General features: G+C 44.6%; 1 protein-coding gene across 2 annotated transcripts in view; it reads left to right on the top strand.

Moving 5' to 3' along the window:
- Positions 1 to 20,352, top strand: part of CRMP1 (collapsin response mediator protein 1) — a 38,689-nt gene extending 18,337 nt beyond the window's left edge. For both annotated transcript variants that reach the window (XM_066631571.1, XM_066631572.1), the window contains exons 4-14: positions 1,410 to 1,574; positions 5,368 to 5,429; positions 6,744 to 6,824; positions 9,197 to 9,265; positions 11,601 to 11,721; positions 12,842 to 12,998; positions 14,642 to 14,783; positions 15,460 to 15,630; positions 16,357 to 16,536; positions 18,543 to 18,708; positions 20,005 to 20,352. In XM_066631571.1, coding sequence (XP_066487668.1) covers positions 1,410 to 1,574; positions 5,368 to 5,429; positions 6,744 to 6,824; positions 9,197 to 9,265; positions 11,601 to 11,721; positions 12,842 to 12,998; positions 14,642 to 14,783; positions 15,460 to 15,630; positions 16,357 to 16,536; positions 18,543 to 18,708; positions 20,005 to 20,096 — 1,406 coding nt within the window. In that variant the 3' untranslated portion in view covers positions 20,097 to 20,352. The remainder of the gene's footprint in view (positions 1 to 1,409; positions 1,575 to 5,367; positions 5,430 to 6,743; positions 6,825 to 9,196; positions 9,266 to 11,600; positions 11,722 to 12,841; positions 12,999 to 14,641; positions 14,784 to 15,459; positions 15,631 to 16,356; positions 16,537 to 18,542; positions 18,709 to 20,004) is intronic.
- Positions 20,353 to 20,577: the final 225 nt, after the last annotated feature.

Below are 20,577 nucleotides of genomic sequence, written 5' to 3'. Positions count from 1 at the left end.
ATTCATGTAAATACCAATTCCATTTTTCCACCCATATGCTATAACTGCATGGATAGCTAGAATCATAGCTTTGAATAAATCCTGATTATGTTTTTTTACTTTATTATTTCCCCAAACTCCCATAAATAACATTTTCCCAGAGAGCTCCAGCTTAAGGTTACATAATTCCTCCACGTTTTCAAATATCAATTGCCCAAAATCAATTACCTTAGAACATTCCCACCAAAGATGGGCATAATTACCCTGCTACAGTGCCAACAATTTGAATTCCCGCCCTTAATCATATAAGCCAGTTGGGCAGGTGTCCTATACCATTTCAATATTAATTTCATCTCCAATTCTCTAAATTTTTCCATTCTAATCTCCAATATTCCTTTCATTATTCTGTCTATCTCCTGTACTGACATTCCCACCTGTCTTTCCCATTTAATTTGTATTAACCTAATCATATAGTCTCTATTCATTAAATTGTATAACTGTTTTGCTATACCCTTTTTATTATCCTCTTTAAGACTATATATTTTTTCAAATTGAGTATCCTCTTCATTTAAAACTCGGGAGTATCTTTGTTTTAAAATATTATATAAAGCCAAGATCCTTAACCAGTACTTTCCTCCCACTTTCTCCAATAATTCTTGTATAGGGGTCAATATCCCCTGAGGATTGTATAAATCCTTCACTCGAAAATAACCCTTTAACTTCTCCCAAAAAGTTTTTTCAACATTTTTAAATTCCTCACTTAAAAATTCAAGTGGGGTCTATTTAGAAAATTTTGGCATCCAATTGGGTTGCATTTCCCCCCAAACTTTTAATGCTAACTGTCTTGGTCCTATTGTAATTTTAATTTCCTTTTTCACTTTCTGTGTAAATATTCCAAAATTACCTCCTCCTCTATTTATTGTATCTTCCCATCTCACCCATTTATCCAAATTTTTTGCAAATTTCCAAATTTTGTCCCTTTGAAAACACCATACAGTGGGCCCTTCTTCTCCATGTGTTCAGAACCTATGAATTTGACTCGGTATGGGGGCTGAGCCCATGTCTGGTGGACCTCAAGCATCTTCTGGAGGCAAATGGAAGCGTGTTCTGGTTGTGTCCAGGAGGTGTTCTTAGGTGTGGGGAGGTTGCATGCAGTCCCCCCCCGCCTCAGAAAGCCTCGTGAATGCTTCAGAGAGGCACTTCTCGTTGCCAACCTGCCCCCCCCAGATTTAGAAATCTGCAGAGGCTGGTATCTATGGGGGCGGGCCAGGAACTGTTCCCCCCACGGATACTGAGGGCCCACTGTACCAAATGAATCCAGATTATTTCAAGGCCTGCTTTCCTTCGTGTACAATTATGAGCTATATACCTGCAGACAAAATGTGAACTGAAAGCATGGCTGAATAACAGGTGCTTCATTTCCATTACAGTTGACCACGTCCTTCCTGAACCGGGCTCCAGTTTATTAACGTCATTTGAAAAGTGGCACGAAGCGGCAGACACCAAATCCTGCTGTGATTACTCTCTTCATGTGGATATCACCAACTGGTACGATGGGATCCGGGAAGAGCTGGATATACTGGTACAAGATAAAGGTCAGTGCAGCGGGGTGAAGAGAGGAAAAGAGGCTTTCTGGACTTTTAAAATGTCAGTCAAGTAACATTGAGTAACCTTGTTCTTATCCCGTGAGATTCATAAGAATTAGATAGTATGAACAGTAATGTGCAGAATTCAATCTGAGAAGTTCTGCCCCTGCAGCTGTTGGGTGCAGACTCTGAATGCACAACTGCCTGAAAAGGGCTCTGCCTTTGAGAGTGTGCAGATCACTGCTCAGGACATTGCCATGCATGTTCACCTGTATGAATGACCTTCTAGGGAACATCCTGAATAATTTAGACTGTCTCTCTATAATAATCACAAATCTGTATGTAAAGGTTGTCCTGCTGCAGTGATTGTGCCCACGATGATAGTGACAGAGAGACTATCTAAGTCAGAGGGAATGCTGAGGTTTTTTCCTACAGAGTCCCCATGTATGTCTAACACCACCTTGGAGGTGCACCCATACCAAGAAACAGCAGCTTGAATGCTCCCTCACTGAAAGTATAATCTTGTAGGGGTACATTTTGCCCAAAGGGACTTGCTGTCTTCAAGACACATGGGAGACACCAGCAAACAGTGACAGGAAAAAATTCTGTGGTGGAATGAATAGGGATACTTGCTCTCCACCTGCTATGTTCAAGAAAGCTGTCACTTCTTGCACTTAGTATCACCCTTGTGTTGCAAGAGTTGGGGGCAGAGCTGTCACTGAAGACAGTGGCACCTGGGGCAATGATGTCACATCACAAAATCACTTCTGGGTTCAGCTTCTATGCTGGTGGCAGTGTGATCTGGCTACATCCCTCTCCTTTGGAGGTTCAGTGAGAGCCTCCATTGAGGCTTTCAATGGAGCCTCAGTGAGACTCCATCAATGAGTCTCATCACTGATAAAGAACAGGGGTGGGGCCCAGACTGCAGGGTCACTGAAACTTGAGGAGGAGGCAGAAGTCCCACAATCCAGTGCCCATCTTCAAGTGGCTCCCGGGGCACATGCCCTACTTGCATGTCCCTAGATACTCCTTTGGTTGGGTGGGCAGCTGAAGTTGCCTGAAGAGGCCCTGTCTTGCCTGTTGACAAACATGATCAGAGGAAACATACTAATAAATCTCTGTTGTTTGGGTAGGTTATCCGAGATCTTTTGTGTTCCTTATTACCAGTACGTACCCTATTTGTATCTCCTGGATCATTAGATTTCTAAATCATTAAACATTCTAATAAATCAGCTGTGTTCCATATGAGTAAATGGCAAGCTATAGTATGTTACTATCATGTAGTTGATGTTTGTAGGATAACATCATCTGTCAGTTGCAGTGAGCCAAGTTGGTCTTATGCCTTAAAACAATTTATAGTGTTGGGGATTTGGTGCTGCTGTTAAAATGGCATGTACCAGTATCGATTTGTATCAAGTTTCGCCGATGGTCCAGCGCTTTTGCCTGCCACTTAGGACTCCCACTAAATGTCTAGTTTGAGAAATTGGGTTCCGAGTTGTCTCTCCCTACAGAAATGTGAAATTTTCGTACAGATTAAAAATAATTGAATGGGGAAAAAGAGAATTTTGTCTAAGTGCCCAAGGATGAATTCAAGATGGGATCCCAAACAAAGATGTGGTTTGTAGCGTGGGAACAGGTTGTACCAGGGTGGTCAATTTTCAGGTACGCAGACATACGGATAAGCTGAATAAGAGCCAACAGCTATCAAAGCCCTGTGAATCCATATCATGGATTAGTGAACAGATTCCTGTTGATGAAGGAGCACTGTGTTTTTGTTCTTTGCCAGCTAAAAATAGTTGAGGCAAAATAGACACTGAGTGAGGTACAGCCCAATCCTGAACTCTTACCAGTGCTCCGCTAGTCCTCAGACCTATCCAGTCCTGGATCCAAACAACACAGTCCTGGAACACTCTTTCTCTCGATACCGAGCTAAACAAGCGCATCGGTAAAGCAGCTACCACGTTTTCCAGACTCACAAAGAGAGTCTGGTCCAACAAGAAGCTGACGGAACATACCAAGATCCAGGTCTACAGAGCTTACGTCCTGAGTACACTTCTGTACTGCAGCGAGTCATGGACTCTTCGCTCACAACAGGAGAGGAAACTGAAAGCATTCCACATGCGCTGCCTCCCACGCATCCTCGGCATCACCTGGCGGGACAAAGTTCCACAGTCCTGGAATGAGCTGGAATCCCTAGCATGTATACACTGCTGAAACAGACACGCCTGTGTTGGCCTGGTCATGTCATGAGAATAGGTGATGGCTGGATCCCAAAGGGTCTCCTCTATGGAGAACTCGTGCAAGGAAAGCGCCCTACAGGTAGACCACAGGCTGTGATACAAGGATGTCTGCAAGAGGGATCTGAAGGCCTTAGGAGTGGACCTCAACAGGTGGGAAACCCTGGCCTCTGAGCAGCCCGCTTGGAGGCAGGCTGTGCAGCATGGCCTTTCCCAGTTTGAAGAGACACTTGGCCAGCAGTCTGAGGCAAAGAGGCAAAGAAGGAAGGCCCATAGCCAGGGAGACAGGCCAGGGACAGACTGCACTTGCTCCCAGTGTGGAAGGGATTGTCACTCCCGAATCGGCCTTTTCAGCCACACTAGATGCTGTTCCAGAACCACCTTTCAGAGCGCGATACCATCGTCTTTCAAGACCGAAGGTTGCCAACAATAACTGGTCCTCTGCCGGCGCGGAGTGTCATGAACATGCCATAAGGCACATCTGCAGCTCTCAGTGCTGGTCCAGCACTAGAGCTAGCCCAGTGCCAGCTAGCACCTGTACTCCGCTGCTCAGTGGTCGCACAGACTGCTGGGCGGTGGAGAGGTCAGTGGGGTCATGGGGGAGGTGTTCTGGGTGGAAGGAGGTGGGAGAGGGCAGGGAGAGGGTGGGGAGGAGGCATGCCAGGGGGGAGTAGGGCGGGAGGAAGGCTCCTCCGGTGGCTGAGCTCCGTGTAGGGCTGCACAGCCCAACACAGAGGGTCTTGATTCTATGGCAGCCCAGCGAGGAGCTGCTGGTAGGCTGCCTTGTTGCGCACAGGATTCTGTGGCAGCTAAACAGCTAATTCTGGCACTGTGCAGCTAAAGTAACAAATTATTTATTTATTGAATCAATAAATTTGTTTATTAAGTGTGTGTTACCTACCTTTCCGAGTGGGCAGCTTGCAACAATGAACAATACAAATAAACAACAGCAGCAACAAAAATTAACTCAAAACCACAACTAAATCAGCAGCGAATACATTTTTTCATACCGAGGTTGTAGCCACCATGTCTGGCTTTTCTCTCTCCTTCCTCCTGACAGATGGGGCTGATGGGCAGACCTCCTGCCTTTGCCAACTGCCCAGGGCTAAGAGCCAAAAGCCCTTAGGCTCATGCCACCTAACAGGAAACAATACTGGGAAATCACAACAGAGTAAAACTGTCTTCTGGATTAATAGGCTAGCAGTTTATTTCTTGTCTACTCTTTAAATGCCTCCGGTCTGCCTCTGGCTCTGATGACAAAGGTCACATTAACATGATAAAACTGGTTAAAACTGCTGGGACTGAAACAAAAATAGCTGCATATACATTAGGGCACAATCCTAACCAGGTCTACTCAGAAGTAAGTCCTTATTTTGTTCAGTGGGGCTTAGGAAAGTGTGGGTAAGGTTGCAGCCTTAGTAATTCAAAACTATTAATTTAACATCTGCAGTGTTGATATGAATATATTTGTGCTAGATCTCTACTTTCAGCCTCAAAATGCTAAAAAAAAGCTGCATTAGCTCACCTTTTTGGCATTAATTGCTTTTTTGTTCTTTTATAAACAGGTGTTAATTCGTTCCAAGTCTACATGGCCTACAAAGATCTCTACCAAATGACTGACAGCCAGGTAGTCTGCTCCACACGTTTGTCTCTTAAGTATTTGAGTCATGAGGTTCAGGATTGTATTTTGAATTTTGACAAATGCATGTCATGCATACAATGTTAAACAGAATGTGGGGCAAACATTATTCAAAATACAAACTTGAATGAAGTGTTTTGGACTCTGAAACATTTCATCATGATAGTCATGTCACAGTTTTGAGATTTTTTGTATGCTTGGAGCTTACCTTGACTTTGCTTTGAAATGTCACCTAATTGAATAATTTTTGGAATACGGAATGCAAGAAGCTTGATATTATTGAATATGATACTTGGAAAAACTCATTTGTTTTCTTTGGGAACATTTGCGAGAAACTTATGAGAGCCTGGCGTTGATTGCTCTTGAGTTCGTTTTTTTGATAACATTTGCAAACTCTTAAATGTTGTTCTTGGACAACAGCATGGCCTTGCAGTAGAAAGAGGCTCTTAGGCTGCAATCTTATACATGCTTACCTAGGAGGAAGTTCCAGTGAAATAAATGGGACTTACTTCTAAGTAGTCATGCATAAGATTGCACTGTCAGTTTATTCAATTTTGTTCCTACTTACTCCCCAAGAAGGATTATTTAAAGGGTTGTTACTTTCCAAGGTGTGGAAGTCTTGAGATTCTAAGCAAATCAGTCTCTAGAGCAGTGGTTCTCAAACTGATGGGTCGCGACCCACCAGTTCGTGTAACACTTCCCCATCCCTTTAAGGGGCGGGGGAAGGGGAGGGATCGTGTTGCTAAGGGGGGTGAGGGGGTTGCTTGTGCCTTACTTTGCATGATGCTGGGCTACAGGAGGTGCAGGCAGCCCTTCACAGAGCTCCCTGACGCTTGGAACCTGCCAAAGACGCGGGCGCAAAGCACTTCCGTTTTGCAGGAGGTGCTTTGCGCCCGCTTCTTTGGCAGGTTCCAAGCGTCGGGGAGCGCTGTGAAGGGCTGCCTGCACCTCCTGCAGCCTACTGCAGCCCAGCATCATGCAATGTAAGGCACAAGCACCCCCCCTCACCCCTCTTTGCGACGCGATCCTGGGGATTGCGTTGCTGCCCTAGCCCCTCCCACACAAGAACTTACTGAGGGAGTAAAGCTCCCGCAAAGTTTGAGAAACCCTGCTCTAAAGAGATATTTTTAAATGCCATGTAGAGTCAGGTACAAATGTTGAAGTGAAGCTTTACCTTTCTCAGGCTTCTGTCCGATCCTAAACAAAGAGAGTGACATGGTTTTAAAAAATGGGCATAAAGCCATTAAAATAACAAGGCCATTGTTGACCTCATTGACAGTTCTCTCTTTCTCCTATGGGTAGCTCTATGAAGCCTTTACTTTTCTGAAAAGTCTGGGAGCAGTAATCATGGTCCATGCTGAAAATGGAGACTTGATAGCTCAGGTGAGACAAACCTTTTCTGTTTCTGATAGGGTTAATCAGGGTTCATTGATGAACAGTTCCACCTGGGCATGTCCCTAGAGGTGGCAATTTGGTATAGTTTGGTTTATTTAAAGCTTGATACCCTGCCCTTTCCTCCCAACTGCCAAGGGGGGCTATTGTACAGGTGTCCCCTGTATCCAGAGGGGATATATTCCCACCCCCCTGCAGGTACTGAAACTGCATATACATAATATATATGTACTTAACTTTTTGTTGCGCCAAGCACTCATCTCTTTTATGTTAGAACAGCATTCTGTTCAGAATGCTAGAGGAGGAACATGAGAAGCTATCTTTTGGAACGCTAGAGCAGTGTTTCTCAAACTGTGGGTCAGGACCCACTAGGTGGGTCGCAAGCCAATTTCAGGTGGGTCTCCAGTCATTTCAATATTTTATTTTTAATGTTGTACTTGATGCTGCCATGGTATGTGACTGCATTTGGGGAAATTTTACAGATCTGTACTTTGAACAGGCTACTATGTATATGCTTTTAACAATGATAGTCAGTGGGACTTACTCCTGGGTAAGTGTGGGTAGAATTACAGCCCAGGATTGTTAAAAATTTTCCTGCTTGATGATGTCACTTCTGGTCATAACATCACTTTCGGTGGGTCCTGACAGATTCTCATTCTAAAAGATGGGTCCCAGTGCTAAAAGTGTGAGAACCACTGCGCTAGAGAATGGACAGTAAGAGAATGCTAGCAGGAAGTATTTTGTCCCTCCTCTAACATTCTGGGTGATTGCCATGAATATGGGGCATGTGCCTTTATTCCCTCTCCATTGAGAGTTCTGATGGTTAGATATGTGCACATAGAGAAGTGAGTGTGTGGTCTGGTCCACACATGATACAAATGGTATGCAGTACCTTTGCAATGTGGAAATCGGGTACAGGGGAACACGTTTGTAGGGGCAGTTATGCTCTTAAGGGAATATATGAATCTGGCTTTCCTTCTATGTGATGACTATAGAAATGGGGTTTAAGGACAGGTACTTACATTTCCTTTGAGAAATTTAAGAATTTAGACTCTCTTGGACACAAGAAAAGAAATGAAAAGATAAATCCCTGTCCCAAAGGGGTTCACACCAGAAAATGTGTGCTGGAATGAACAGGGCTCTGTTGCTATCTCCCACTAAATGTAAGAGAACTATGAATTAGCAGGGAAGACCTTCTCCTGTCCTTAATGTGAAGATGCAATGCGCAAATGTCCACGAGTTATCAGGACTGACCAGCAGCATGCGTGCCTTAAATCCCCGATGCCTAGGGATTAAAAAAAATGTATATAAAAATTATGCATAAAATGAGATGGGAGACTTCCTGCTTGTCTTGGGACATTTTTCAATTTCCAAATGTTACATTTGTCAGAATTTGCTCATTAGAGGATGAGGAAAGTCAAGAGCAGAGATGTATTTAGAGATCTGCAGCACATTCCACTTTTGGTTTGTGCAGGACAATCTATGACTTCTTTTGCAAATGAAGTTGCTACCAACAAAAAACAAAAAACACCCTGGGGTGCTGTCTTTAAATCCAAGGGGCCTTTGAGGTCCCTTATGCTTTGAGGTCCCGATATGCTTTCATATACCCACAGCAAAGTCTTTTGCAGTGAACTCCTGGAATTCCTGCCCTTCATAAGCTGAGCGGAGCAATTTAAAGCAAAAGGGTATTTATAGCAAGAATGCTGGATTGTTAAACAGAATCTGGTTATGGTCCATTTGTCTGTTGCAGCAAGTGAGAAGCTCACCAGAATTATTGGCGATGACTCACCCCGATGAGCAGACAGTCCAGGTTTCCAAGACCTGTTTATCACATGGAACAACCTGCTAGTTAGCGCTTTGGGGATGTTGTAGATATGTAGGAGTAGAGAAAGGGTTTTTTTTTTTAATTGTTCCTTTACCAAGACTCAAGACAAAGATTGCCTCTGGCAAGTAACTGGGTTTGGCATCAGTCAAGGGCCACCTGGCTTTTAGACTCTCCCCGCCCTGTTCCATTTGCTTCCGATTCTTGTAAACCAGGGAAATTTGTAGTGGTGACGCAGTTGGGAGGGGAAATCTGGGAGCAGCTGTGTCTTTGGGCAAGGTCAATCGATGCTTTCAGATTCTGTTGTGCTGTCAGCAAAGCAGCTGGACCTAATGATCATGAATCATGCATGCATTTCAAAGGGGTGGGGAGGAAGACTGGATGATCTTTGTATATGTGAGGCTAGGCTTTTTGTTCTACATTTCCATTTGGTAGACATGATTGAATGCAGCCTGTGGACATAACTCTTGGTATATCACCTAAGTTATCAATGATAACCCCTTAACCTATAGGCTTTGCCATGCATCTGTTCTCTTTCTAGGAACAAAAACGTATCCTTGAGATGGGAATCACAGGACCTGAGGGACACGCCTTAAGCCGTCCAGAGGAGGTGAGGGCTGCGTTCAGTTCAAGTGCTCCAGCACCACTGTGTTTGAAAGATCTCACTTTTCCAAGTGCCTAAAATGTAAGGCAAAGCCTGGGTGATACATTTGGAACTTAGCCAGCGCTTCACAGTTTTACAGATCTGTGATAAAAATGCTCTAAATATAGAGTCCCTTGCTAAAAAATTAAGCTGCAGCCTTGAAATGGATGAGCTGCAGTTGGTTCCACTGATTTCTGAGAGAATATTTATGCAGAAGAGTTTTTAGAGACGGGAAAGGAGGGGGAAGCTGCAATTGGAAAGCCCAAACCCGTTCATGTGGGTGAAAGCCCCCAAATAACTTGAATGGGGGAAAAACATAACAAGGCTATCTGAGTCTTCCTTTGGGATACCAGCAGCCAGTAGACGAATGCATTTCCTTTATCTGTTATTTGCTGGATTTGTATTTGCTACTTTTGCAAATTGCCTGGCTAGATTTCCATTTGCATTCCTTTCCCCAGAATTTGAAGGCATTTAGCTTATTAGGATATAATCAATAGATAATCTTGATTGAAATATTTGGAAAGCAGTTAATTTTTTGATTCTGAAACAAAGGATTTGATGGATAATGACAGCAGTCAGTGTAGGATTCTCATTAAATATACTTATGGCACAAACCTATGCATGTTTACTCAGAAGTAAGTCCTGTTCTGTTCCATGGGGCTTATTCCCAAGTACGTGTGTATAGGATTGCAGCCCTACATTCAGACCTATGTCTTAATATTTTCATTGCAACTTGGAGGCTCCTCATTTTTAAATACAGGGAAGTGAAAAGATCTTTTTTTAAGGGCAAGATTATTTTAATTTAGGTTGTTGCTAAAACGGGAAAAGCAACTGAAGGATATGTTGAGAACTTTGAGAAGGATATGTTGGGAAAAATTAATTCCAATTTTAATGGCAGTGTCATGAAGATTGTGTGTAGTTTTCAATTAATTCAGTTTAGAGCAGTGTTTAAGAACATGAGAACAGCCCCACTGGATCAGGCCATAGGCCCATCTAGTCCAGCTTCACTGTATCTCACAGCGGCCCCACCAAATGCCCCAGGGAGCACACCTGATAACAAGAGACCTGCATCCTGGTCCCTCCCTTGCATGTGACATAACCCATTTCTAAAATCAGGAGGTTGCACATACACATCATGGCTTGTAACCCATAATGGATTTTTCCTCCAGAAACTTGTCCAATCCCCTTTTAAAGGCATCCAGGCCAGATGCCGTCACCACATCCTGTGGCAAGGAGTTCCACAGACCATCCACACTCTGAGTAAAGAAATATTTTCTTTTGTCTGTCCTAACTCTCCCAACACTCAATTTTAGTGGATGTCTCCTGGTTCTGGTGTTATGTGAGAGTTATGTAAAGAGCATTTCTCTGTCCACTCTGTCCATCCCCTGCATAATTTTGTATGTCTCAATCATGTCCTCCCTCAGGCGTCTCTTTTCTAGGCTGAAGAGGCCCAAACACTGTAGCCTTTCCTCATAAGGAAGGTGCCCCATTCTCATTTCGGCAAAGTCCTGAAAAAAGAGCTCTCTGTCCAAGCTCTAAACTTTCCAGAAACTTTAAAAGCTGCCAGGATAACAGTGCTTCTCCTAGCACTCATTACCAGGTCTCTAGACCTGCAGTTTCAGGTGAAAAACAGGTAATCTCCAAGAGCTGATCCTGGAGACTGTCCTGTTTCATTCGCTGCTTAGCCCCTCCCCAGATGTGACACTTTTAAGGAACGTATGCATTCCTGGGCCTGGTGCATGAGGCTTCTGGCCGTACTTGCCGCCATGCGCCATGCGCATCCCATGTGGTCAGTGACTCTGGGTGAAATTGGAAAATTTAAGATCCCAGGACATTTCTGGGCCCCCTCCTTTGGCTTCTGGGCTCCCTTTCTGACACTGGACCCGGGTACAAATTACCCCCTTTACCCTTCTCTCCTAGGCCCAGATCACCAGACATCTCCTCAATTATCACTGGTGGTACAAGTACCACTGGTTGAGAAACACTGTTTTAGAGCAAGAGCAAAAAAGGGTTAACTAGAGTGATAGCACAATCCTATGCTTGTCACTCAGAAGTAAGTCCCATTGTGTTTAATGGGGCTTTCTCCCAGGAAAGTGTGCACAGGATTGTAGCCTGAGTAAAGGAAGAGAGATGAATTTAAAAGAGCCACACTTTCATGAACTGGGGAAAAGATGGCGAAGGCAAGGAAAGCTAATTAATATAGCAGGAAAGGGAGACTTGAAACCTTGGACATACATTTGTGAAGATGTTGCATAGTAATTATGGACTTACTTCTGCTGAAGAATCTGTTTTCTTGTTTCAGCTTGAAGCAGAAGCTGTTTTCCGGGCCATCACCATAGCTAGTCGAATCAACTGCCCAGTATATATCACCAGAGTCATGAGTAAGAGTGCCGCGGACATCATGTCGCTGGCTCGAAAGAAAGGTACAGGCCGCTGCTGCCTTTGAAAGGAAGTCCCTTGAGTCTTTGCTATTGGCCTTCTGGCAGCGGGGTGGGTGGACGGTTGGCTGCCAGCCAAGAGTAGATTCTGAGTTATTCTTGTACAAGAGTGGTGGGATCAGGACCTTCTGACACCGTAGAACTCAGTGCATAAGTGGTCACATGAAAGGGAGGCTATTCTCATCAAAACAAAAAGAGAATGTCCTTTAACAGCCCTCTACCCAATGTTCAATGCACACCAAATAGTGCTCCCTCTTTTCAAGGCCACCACTCCCCTTAGTGCCCCTTAGTTAAGAGTCCCACAACCTCTTAACAGTTCCTTTATCTTTAGGTAAAGGTTGGGAACCACTGCTATATCTAGGGCTTTTAGCCACTTTGCTCTCCTCAGACTTGTGCCTCAAGAGGTGGCACAAGTCCAAAGAGACCCATCGGTACCAGTGGCCCTTTCCCAGAGGTAAGGGGAAACGTTTCCTCTTGCCTCTGGCTAAGCCGCTTGTGGCCACAATCCTGCGCTGGATGCAGTGCAAGCCTCTTGGCTTGCCTGTTCCAGCGCAGGATAGGATTGCACCCCTAGTTGAGTTTCCTAATGTAATGAGAGTCAGCAAACTGACAGCATGAAAATCTGCGTGATAGAAATAGTGGTTGAACTCGAGTGTTGAAGCTGAAAGATGATTGACTGCTGGGAGACACAGAGCCCAATCCTGAGCTCTGTGCACCATCTCACCGCCAGCGCGCAGTGTTGCAGACTTGCCAGAAGGCACATTTGCAGGGCTTAGCACCTGCCCGGCCCAACACCAGAGCTAGCCCAGTGCAAGCCTGGACTTGCCTGGACTGCCTGGCAGCAGAGAGTTGGGTGGGAGCATGGGGTGATTGAAGATGATTATAATATCAGTCAAATTAAACCAGTGTTGACCTCATTTCTTCAACATTAGCTAACACATTTAAAACTATGCTTAAAAAACATAAGCAAGCCTGCTTATATAATTATTAAGATGCAGAAGTAGGCACAGTTCTTCAGAGTTATTGTCTTTGTGGATGGGCATGGAACTTCCCTGCTTTGGAAGAAGGGGGTCGTTTGACCGATTGCTTGTTTCCTTCTCTCAAGGTGCTCTTGTTTTTGGGGAGCCACTCGCTGCCAGCCTAGGGACAGATGGAACACATTATTGGAGCAAAAATTGGGCCAAGGCTGCAGCATTTGTGACCTCACCACCCCTCAGTCTGGATCCTACCACACCGGATCACTTGACCTCACTTTTAGCATGGTACTTCATTGTAACTGCTTATAAACCTAGTGATTGGGCCAAGGGAGTCGTTGAGTATTTTAAGTGTAATCAAAAGTGCATCAAATAAAGGGTAAAAATAGACAGGAATTGTGTTCTGATTGCTCTCAAAGGAATAGTAAATTATGGATTCACTTAGGGCCAAATGAGACATAATGCAAGAGGTGTAGAAACAGTTTCCTGGCCCTTGAAAAACTGAGAAGCATCATTGGGGCTGAGAAAGAATGGTAGGGGAAGGATTGTTTGGCCTCTTCATATGCTAGTGAAGCACCCCCAAGCTGTTATCTCAACCACGGTTGGAAGGTCTAAAGGACCTATCTTTCACTCTTTGGGGAGAACGATTAGGGATGAAGACTTTGAGTGGAAAATGTGGAAGAGAATTAAACAGCCCCTCCTGCTTTTTCTCTGCTCAAACTGGCAGCACCTATGTTTGCTGTTCAGTCAAAAAAAAAAAAAAATCCACCAGGAGGTTGTTCACAGACCTTCCACATTACATGTAGGGTGAAAGAGGATTATAGCAGAGGTGGCCGAATTCGATTAATGTAAGAGTCGCATACAATAAACTTCAGATATTTGAGAGCTGCATATATAAGAAGCATTTAAATTCTTCAATGTTATTTACTCACCATGAACATTAAACTAATGCTTTAATCCGGTGGACTCTAAGTTTATACCTGGTAAATAATTTTAAAGCTTGAAAATGTCTTATTTACTTTTTATATTAAAGATAGACTCAGCCAACATATTTCCGATAGCTGTGCATTAGCTTATGTTAAAGAGCGGCATGTGGTTTGTCCACCCCTGGGTTATAGAATCAAATAGCAATATATAGAAATTCCAGTGGTTTAGTTTCATCTTAGAGTTGGTTTGCATGTGCTTTCACTGAAACTGACCACAGAAAATCAGAGCAAAGAGATGGTAACTTCAGGGGTATCTCTTTGTTGATGTGAAGTGGACGGAGCGGCCAACATAGTTAACAGAATTGAAAAGCAGTAGTTGTGAATAGACTGGACCTATTTGACTGCAAACCCGTTCCTGTCAGAGAGTGATCAAGAGCCCAATCCTGGGCTTGAGGTGCCAGCTTACCACTGGTGTGCCATAAGGCACGTTTGCAAGGCTTACAGCCAGGTGAGCATCTGTGCTAGCCCAGCGCTGGGCTAGTGCCGGGTGGGCGCCTGGCCTCCGCCACTCGGCGGTTGCATGGACCGATGAGCTGCAGTAAGGGAAGTGGGGGTGGGGAGGAGGTGGGGAGGAGGCATGACAGGGAGGCGGGAAGAGGGCGGGCGGGAGTGGGGAGGGAGAGAGGCGTGTCCGGTAGAGCTCTGCTCCACCGGATCCAGAGTGTTCACGTGGGGCTTGGCGCCCGACACAAATGCTCTTCCCTCACTGCCGACCTTTTGGTTGGTGGTGAATCCCCATTGTGGGGCTACTTCCCTTACCCGGGAGAAGGAGACGAAAGGTCCCTTCTCCCGAGGTGCTTCCTGTGGCTGCCGATGATGTGGCGGTAGCCATTTTCAGTGCCGCCGCAGCCGCGTGCCACGGGAGCTCAGGATCGGGCTGTAAAGCTGTAAGAAGTCTACAATCTCGTCCTCCAACTTAAATATTTCATATGTAAATTCTTTCAGTGGTGATCTTCAAGTGACTGGGAGCGGCCATTGTACCTATAGTACAGCCCAGAAGGCTGTTGGAAAGGACAACTTCACTCTGATTCCTGAAGGCGTTAATGGAATTGAAGAACGAATGACGGTTGTCTGGTATAAGTGTGTAGTAAGTAAAGGCTTTCTTTCTTTCTTTCTTTCTTTCTTTCTTTCTTTCTTTCTTTCTTTCTTTCTTTCTTTCTTTCTTTCTTTCTTTCTTTCTTTCTTTCTTTCTTTCTTTCTTTCTTTCTTTCTTTCTTTCTTTCTTTCTTTCTTTCGAGTTTACAGACTGTTTTGTTTGTTGCTGCTCCCAGCAATTCAAACTTAATGTAACTTCGAGGCTTATGTAAGGTGGGGACTTGCTGTACTTTGGAATGGCCTCAGCAGGTAACCTGTTTGGTGAGCTATGAACTACATTCTGTAGTTGATACAGGTTTCCAGAATCCTGTGTTGCTTTGGGATTTTCTCCCTATGTTTACTAATCCTCAAGTTCTCTTATATGTACTTATTACTAGATCTATTACTAGAAACTGGGAATTCTTAACTCCTTCCCAAAGCAGAACCTTCAAGCAGAAACTGAAAGTGTTCTTATTCCTGACATCTTATAATACTATATTTTTCTGCTTCTATGTATGCTTATCAATAACTGTGGGCTTTGTATTTTATTGCTTGTTGGTTTAAAATTGTTTTTTGTGCTTTCAGCAGTGTTTTTGTTTTACTTTCAACTGTTTTGATACGTGCTTACTGAACTCTGGCTTATAGATATTGGTAATAAATAACTGTTACTTATTGAAAATGGATTTCAGTCGACAGGTAAAATGGACGAGAACCAGTTTGTTGCAGTCACCAGTACCAACGCAGCCAAAATCTTTAATTTGTATCCACGGAAGGGCAGGATTGCTGTGGGCTCTGATGCTGATATTGTGATCTGGGATCCCGAGAAAGGAAAGACCATCACAGCCAAAAGCCATAAATCGGTAAGCGCGAGAAGCCTTTGGTCCTAGGTCAGTCGATTTATAGAAAATAAAAAAGAAAACCTGAAAGAAATGGCATAAAAAATTAGTATGTGGTTTTCAGATGCAAAAGTATCCATATCAACATATTAATCTATCAGATGAATCTATCAGAATCAAATGGAGGAATAACATAACTGTAGATCACCAGAGATGATTTTTGCTCTGCACATGAATTTCAAGTACATAGTTCCACTGTTGAGGGACAGGGGGCAGGAGGCTGTGGGAAGGGGTGGCAGTGGTGCACTGCATTCTACCTCCTCCATTTAGAAGCTCCCCACCTCTCACCCCTCCTTGGACTTGGACCAATGAGCTGGTATAGGTCTGAGGAGACCCATTGAGGAGTGGGAGGGATGAGGGAAAAAACTGCTTCTCCCCCGCTCCGGATTTAGTGCGTACCTTTCTGGCGTGGCTGCATCTGCCGTGGGGGTGGAAGGATAGGATCTGGCTGTTATTTTCTTTGCCAAATCCTGCTCCTTGTTTCTCCACCAAGTAACAACCTTTTGTTTTCAAACCTTTAGTCCGAAGGGTTTACAATTTTTATTAAGTGCTATCATTTAATTATGACCAACGAATCTATTGCATTGATCCAGCAATAGGGAGCATTGTCTAGAGTGGACTCAGTATGGTATAAGAGATGCCCATCAATGAATGAGAATAAACTTGGTGGATTTTCTGTCGTCATTACAGGCTGTGGAATACAATATCTTTGAAGGCATGGAGTGCCACGGGGCCCCCCTCGTAGTCATTAGCCAAGGGAAGATTGTGTTCGAGGATGGAAATCTCCATGTCAGTAAAGGAATGGGTCGTTTCATTCCTCGGAAGCCTTACCCCGAATATCTTTATCAGCGTATCAAAATTAGGAATAAGGTAGGTGTGTGCCCAGCGCCAGAGTCAAAGACCTTTACAGTCAGATTTTTATTGTGATACCGGAGTCCTCTGATGCTGAGCTGCAAGTGAAGCCCCATTCAGGGACCCTCTTGACTGAATGAGGCTGCAAACAGAATCCCGTCTGAACCCTCAAATCAGCCCCATTTTTTCAAGGCAGCAGGAGTAGGTGAGGTGCAGATGCCTCCGTAAGCTTTACACAGAGGAGTGTTACACTGACTGGTTACCTGCTTTGGGCGTGTTTAGTTTAGAGCTCAATACTTACTTTTTTCCCTTACTTTGGGGTAAGCCTGCACTTCCCTAATGGGTCTCCTCAGATCTACGCCAGTTATTTTGCTGGTGTAAGTGTGAGGAGGGTAGTACAGGAGAGGGAACTGGAGAAAGGAAAGGGAGAGGATACCAACACAAGTTGCTGCTATTGGGACCCATCCCCAGTCCGCTTTCCCCCATCCCTGCCCAGACAGTCCCATTTCTCGCCCCCATTCTGGCTTATTTGTGTTCCCTCAGGCTGTGGTAATGAGCCTCTACCATTTGTGGTGGGGACCCCAAAATGGCTGCTGGGGGTGTGCTGCAATATAATCGTTAGCATCTTATAAGAACATAAGAACAGCCCCACTGGATCAGGCCACAGGTCCATCTAGTCCAGCTTCCTGTATCTCACAGCGGCCCACCAAATGCCCCAGGGAGCACACCAGATAACAAGAGACCTGCAAGGCATTCTGGGAATTGTAGTTAAGAACATAAGAACAGCCCCGCTGGATCAGGCCATAGGCCCATCTAGTCCAGCTTCCTGTATCTCACAGCGGCCCACCAAATGCCCCAGGCAGCACACCAGATAACAAGAGACCTGCAAGGCTTCCTGGGAATTGTAGTTAAGAACATAAGAACAGCCCCACTGGATCAGGCCATAGGCCCATCTAGTCCAGCTTCCTGTATCTCACAGCGGCCCACCAAATGCCCCAGGGAGCACACCAGATAACAAGAGACCTGCAAGGCTTCCTGGGAATTGTAGTTAAGAACATAAGAACAGCCCCACTGGATCAGGCCACAGGCCCATCTAGTCCAGCTTCCTGTATCTCACAGCGGCCCACCAAAGGCCCCGGGGAGCACACCAGATAACAAGAGACCTGCAAGGCTTCCTGGGAATTGTAGTTAAGAACATAAGAACAGCCCCACTGGATCAGGCCACAGGCCCATCTAGTCCAGCTTCCTGTATCTCACAGCGGCCCACCAAAGGCCCCGGGGAGCACACCAGATAACTTAGAAAGGATTGGGCTGTGAGTGCTTCTTGAAGCAGGAGCAACTTTTAGGAGAGGACTGTGATGGGGAAATTATCTGGGAAACAGCTGTTTGATCTCTCCCCCCCCCTTTTGTTTTGGGAGTTCTCTAGCTTTGCTGCAGTTTGGTGGGTGTTTCCCAGCAGACTGTCAGCCCCAAATGACCCCTACAAAAATAAATCCTCAAATATGATATAGTGACATTCATTTAAAAACCTGAAAATGTGTATCTTGCTATTTTTCAGATTCAATGTGCGCTTTGGTTGAAATATTGAAACCTTTTTTAAAGCCAAAAATGGAGACATATTTTTGGAAATATGGAAATTTTGGAAATTTCCTGGAAATTTTGATTTTTACATTTTGAAACTGGAATTGCTACATGTACACTGGGAACAATCAGGTTTATGTCAGAAGATTTTTGACACAGAGTCTGCAGGCTTAAGAACTAATAGATACAGTGATTGAGGGAGTATGTGTCACTCACAGTTCCTCTGTTGCCCCCGTGGGTGAACATTTGAAGCCAGCCATAGCTACTCCTGTATTTGCGTTGATTCATTCTCTCTCTCTCTCTCTCTCTCTCTCTCTCTCTCTCTCTCTCTCTCTCTCTCTCTCTTGTGTGTGTACATGTGTAAGAGAGAGAGAGATGTGGGTGGATAAAATGTCATTGGGTCATAAGGAGTGAGTTAATGCATTTCTTTTTGCAATATGTAGGTCACAGAATTACAAGCAGTATCCAGAGGAATGTATGATGGGCCAGTCTATGAAGTCCCCGCAACGCCAAAATATGCAACTCCCGCACCTTCCACTAAATCGTCTCCTGCCAAAAACCAGCCTCCACCCATCAGGAACCTCCACCAGTCTAATTTTAGCTTATCAGGTGAAATGATGTCACAATGAGGCAGCCTGTAATAATAATATAATAATAATATACAGTATTTATATACCGCCTTTCTTGGTCTTTATTCAAGACTTTATTCAAGGCAGTTTACATAGGCAGGCTTATTAAATCCACGCAGGGATTTTTACAAATTGAAAGAAGGTTCTTTCTTTCAAGAACCACTACATTCAAGGTGTTACACTCTGATCTGGTTTAACATTCTGGCCTCCATCCTCCCATGCTCCGAGCAGATGGAACAGCTCAGCTGTAGCTTGCCAGCTGCTTCAAGGTCGCACGGTGCCGGTGGCCTCAAACTGGCAACCTTGTGGATGTTAATCTTCAGGCAAATGGAGGCTCTACCCTCTAGACCAGACCTCCTGCCCTCCTGTACCTGTTTGCTGTGTCCTCCCTCTAGCACAAGGGTCTCCAAACCCCGGCCCGGCGGCCTGATGCGGCCCGTGGCAAGCCTCTATTCCGCCCGCAGCCAGCCTCTTGTCCCCTGAGAGCCTCTGGCCCACTCAACTAAACACAACTGGAGCTGTGTTCTGGGTTGTGTCTGGAGGGTGTTCTGAGAGCCAGAGAGGTTGAATGAATGAGCCCATTCATTCATTTATTCACTCATCTAAGTTCCATCTCTATTTTATTTAAACTTTATATTTAAATTTTTTTCCGGCCCTCCACACCACACCAGATATTTGATGTGGCCCTCTGGCCAAAAAGTTTGGAGACCCCTGCTCTAGCATGTAGAAACTGTTCCATTTTAAGGGTTCTAAACTGGTACTAAAGAAACTGGTACTAAAGAAAAATGAACGTAATGGGTGGGGGGGCATGGAGCATTGCTCTTTATATAGGTTTCCCTTGTATCCGCTGTTTCCACATCTGTGGATGGCCAGAATGCAACCCCTGCTGATGCGGTGGGAAATGCCTATGTATGGAAATCTAAAGGATGGATGAAGGATACCTATCCCAGTAGCACACACTTTCTTGCTCTCTGTGTTAGCCTCTTTAGCAGGGACTCAGGACCCGGTATAAAATTTGAACACAAGCAGTGTGGCCCACTTTGCTTCAGAACCCACCCACTTCTCCCTCTGTAAAATGTGCAGTAGTGTTCGCTTTCTTAAATCCATATTTCTAGAAGTCAATCTCAAATTTTCACCAAAAAACAGAAAACCTTCATGAAATGCTCATCGGTGTTTAGCATTTATTGCTGATGCCAGTGAATGCTAAAGGAATGGGAAAATGTCAGGCCTTGAGAGCTGATTAACTTTGATTTCTTTCCGTCTACCATTCTTACAGGTGCTCAAGTAGATGACAACAACCCTCGTCGTACTGGACACCGCATTGTTGCCCCACCGGGCGGCCGCTCCAATATTACTAGTCTTGGTTGAGCTCAGAGGAAAAACAGGAAACTGGGAATGAAGTCTCATGGGAATAATCTTATTTCCGTTCTGTGTCCGTGTTATTGAACCCACAGTTTTATTCGATGCTAATGAAGGGGGAAAAAAATGGAATTGTCTTTTTTTTAAAAAAAGTTTTGCCTAGAAAAGGTCATCATAGTGTGGTGTGTTTGCTTGGAACTAAATTGCGTCACAATTGTGGTTTCATACCTTTTTGTCACCTTAAAGCATGGTGCTTCCATTTCCCCCTTTCCCCTTAGTGACTACTGCGTTTAGCTGTGTCTTGTAACTTACCCGCTGGTTCCTTTGCACCCCTCACCCACCCCCACCCCGTAGCTGTGCTCGCGTAGTTGATGCATGTAACTAAATTATCGATGCAAGTTGCAGTTTGTGAGTGAGTCCATTTTAGATCATGTTGCCAACACTTACCTAGACACGATGCCAAGATAAGAAAATTCCACAAAAGAAGGAA

The sequence above is a fragment of the Tiliqua scincoides genome, chromosome 6, assembly GCF_035046505.1.
Source record: "Tiliqua scincoides isolate rTilSci1 chromosome 6, rTilSci1.hap2, whole genome shotgun sequence".
Lineage (NCBI taxonomy): Eukaryota > Metazoa > Chordata > Lepidosauria > Squamata > Scincidae > Tiliqua > Tiliqua scincoides.
Note: the sequence above shows the minus strand (reverse complement) of the source record. Positions and strands in the feature narration are given on the sequence as shown.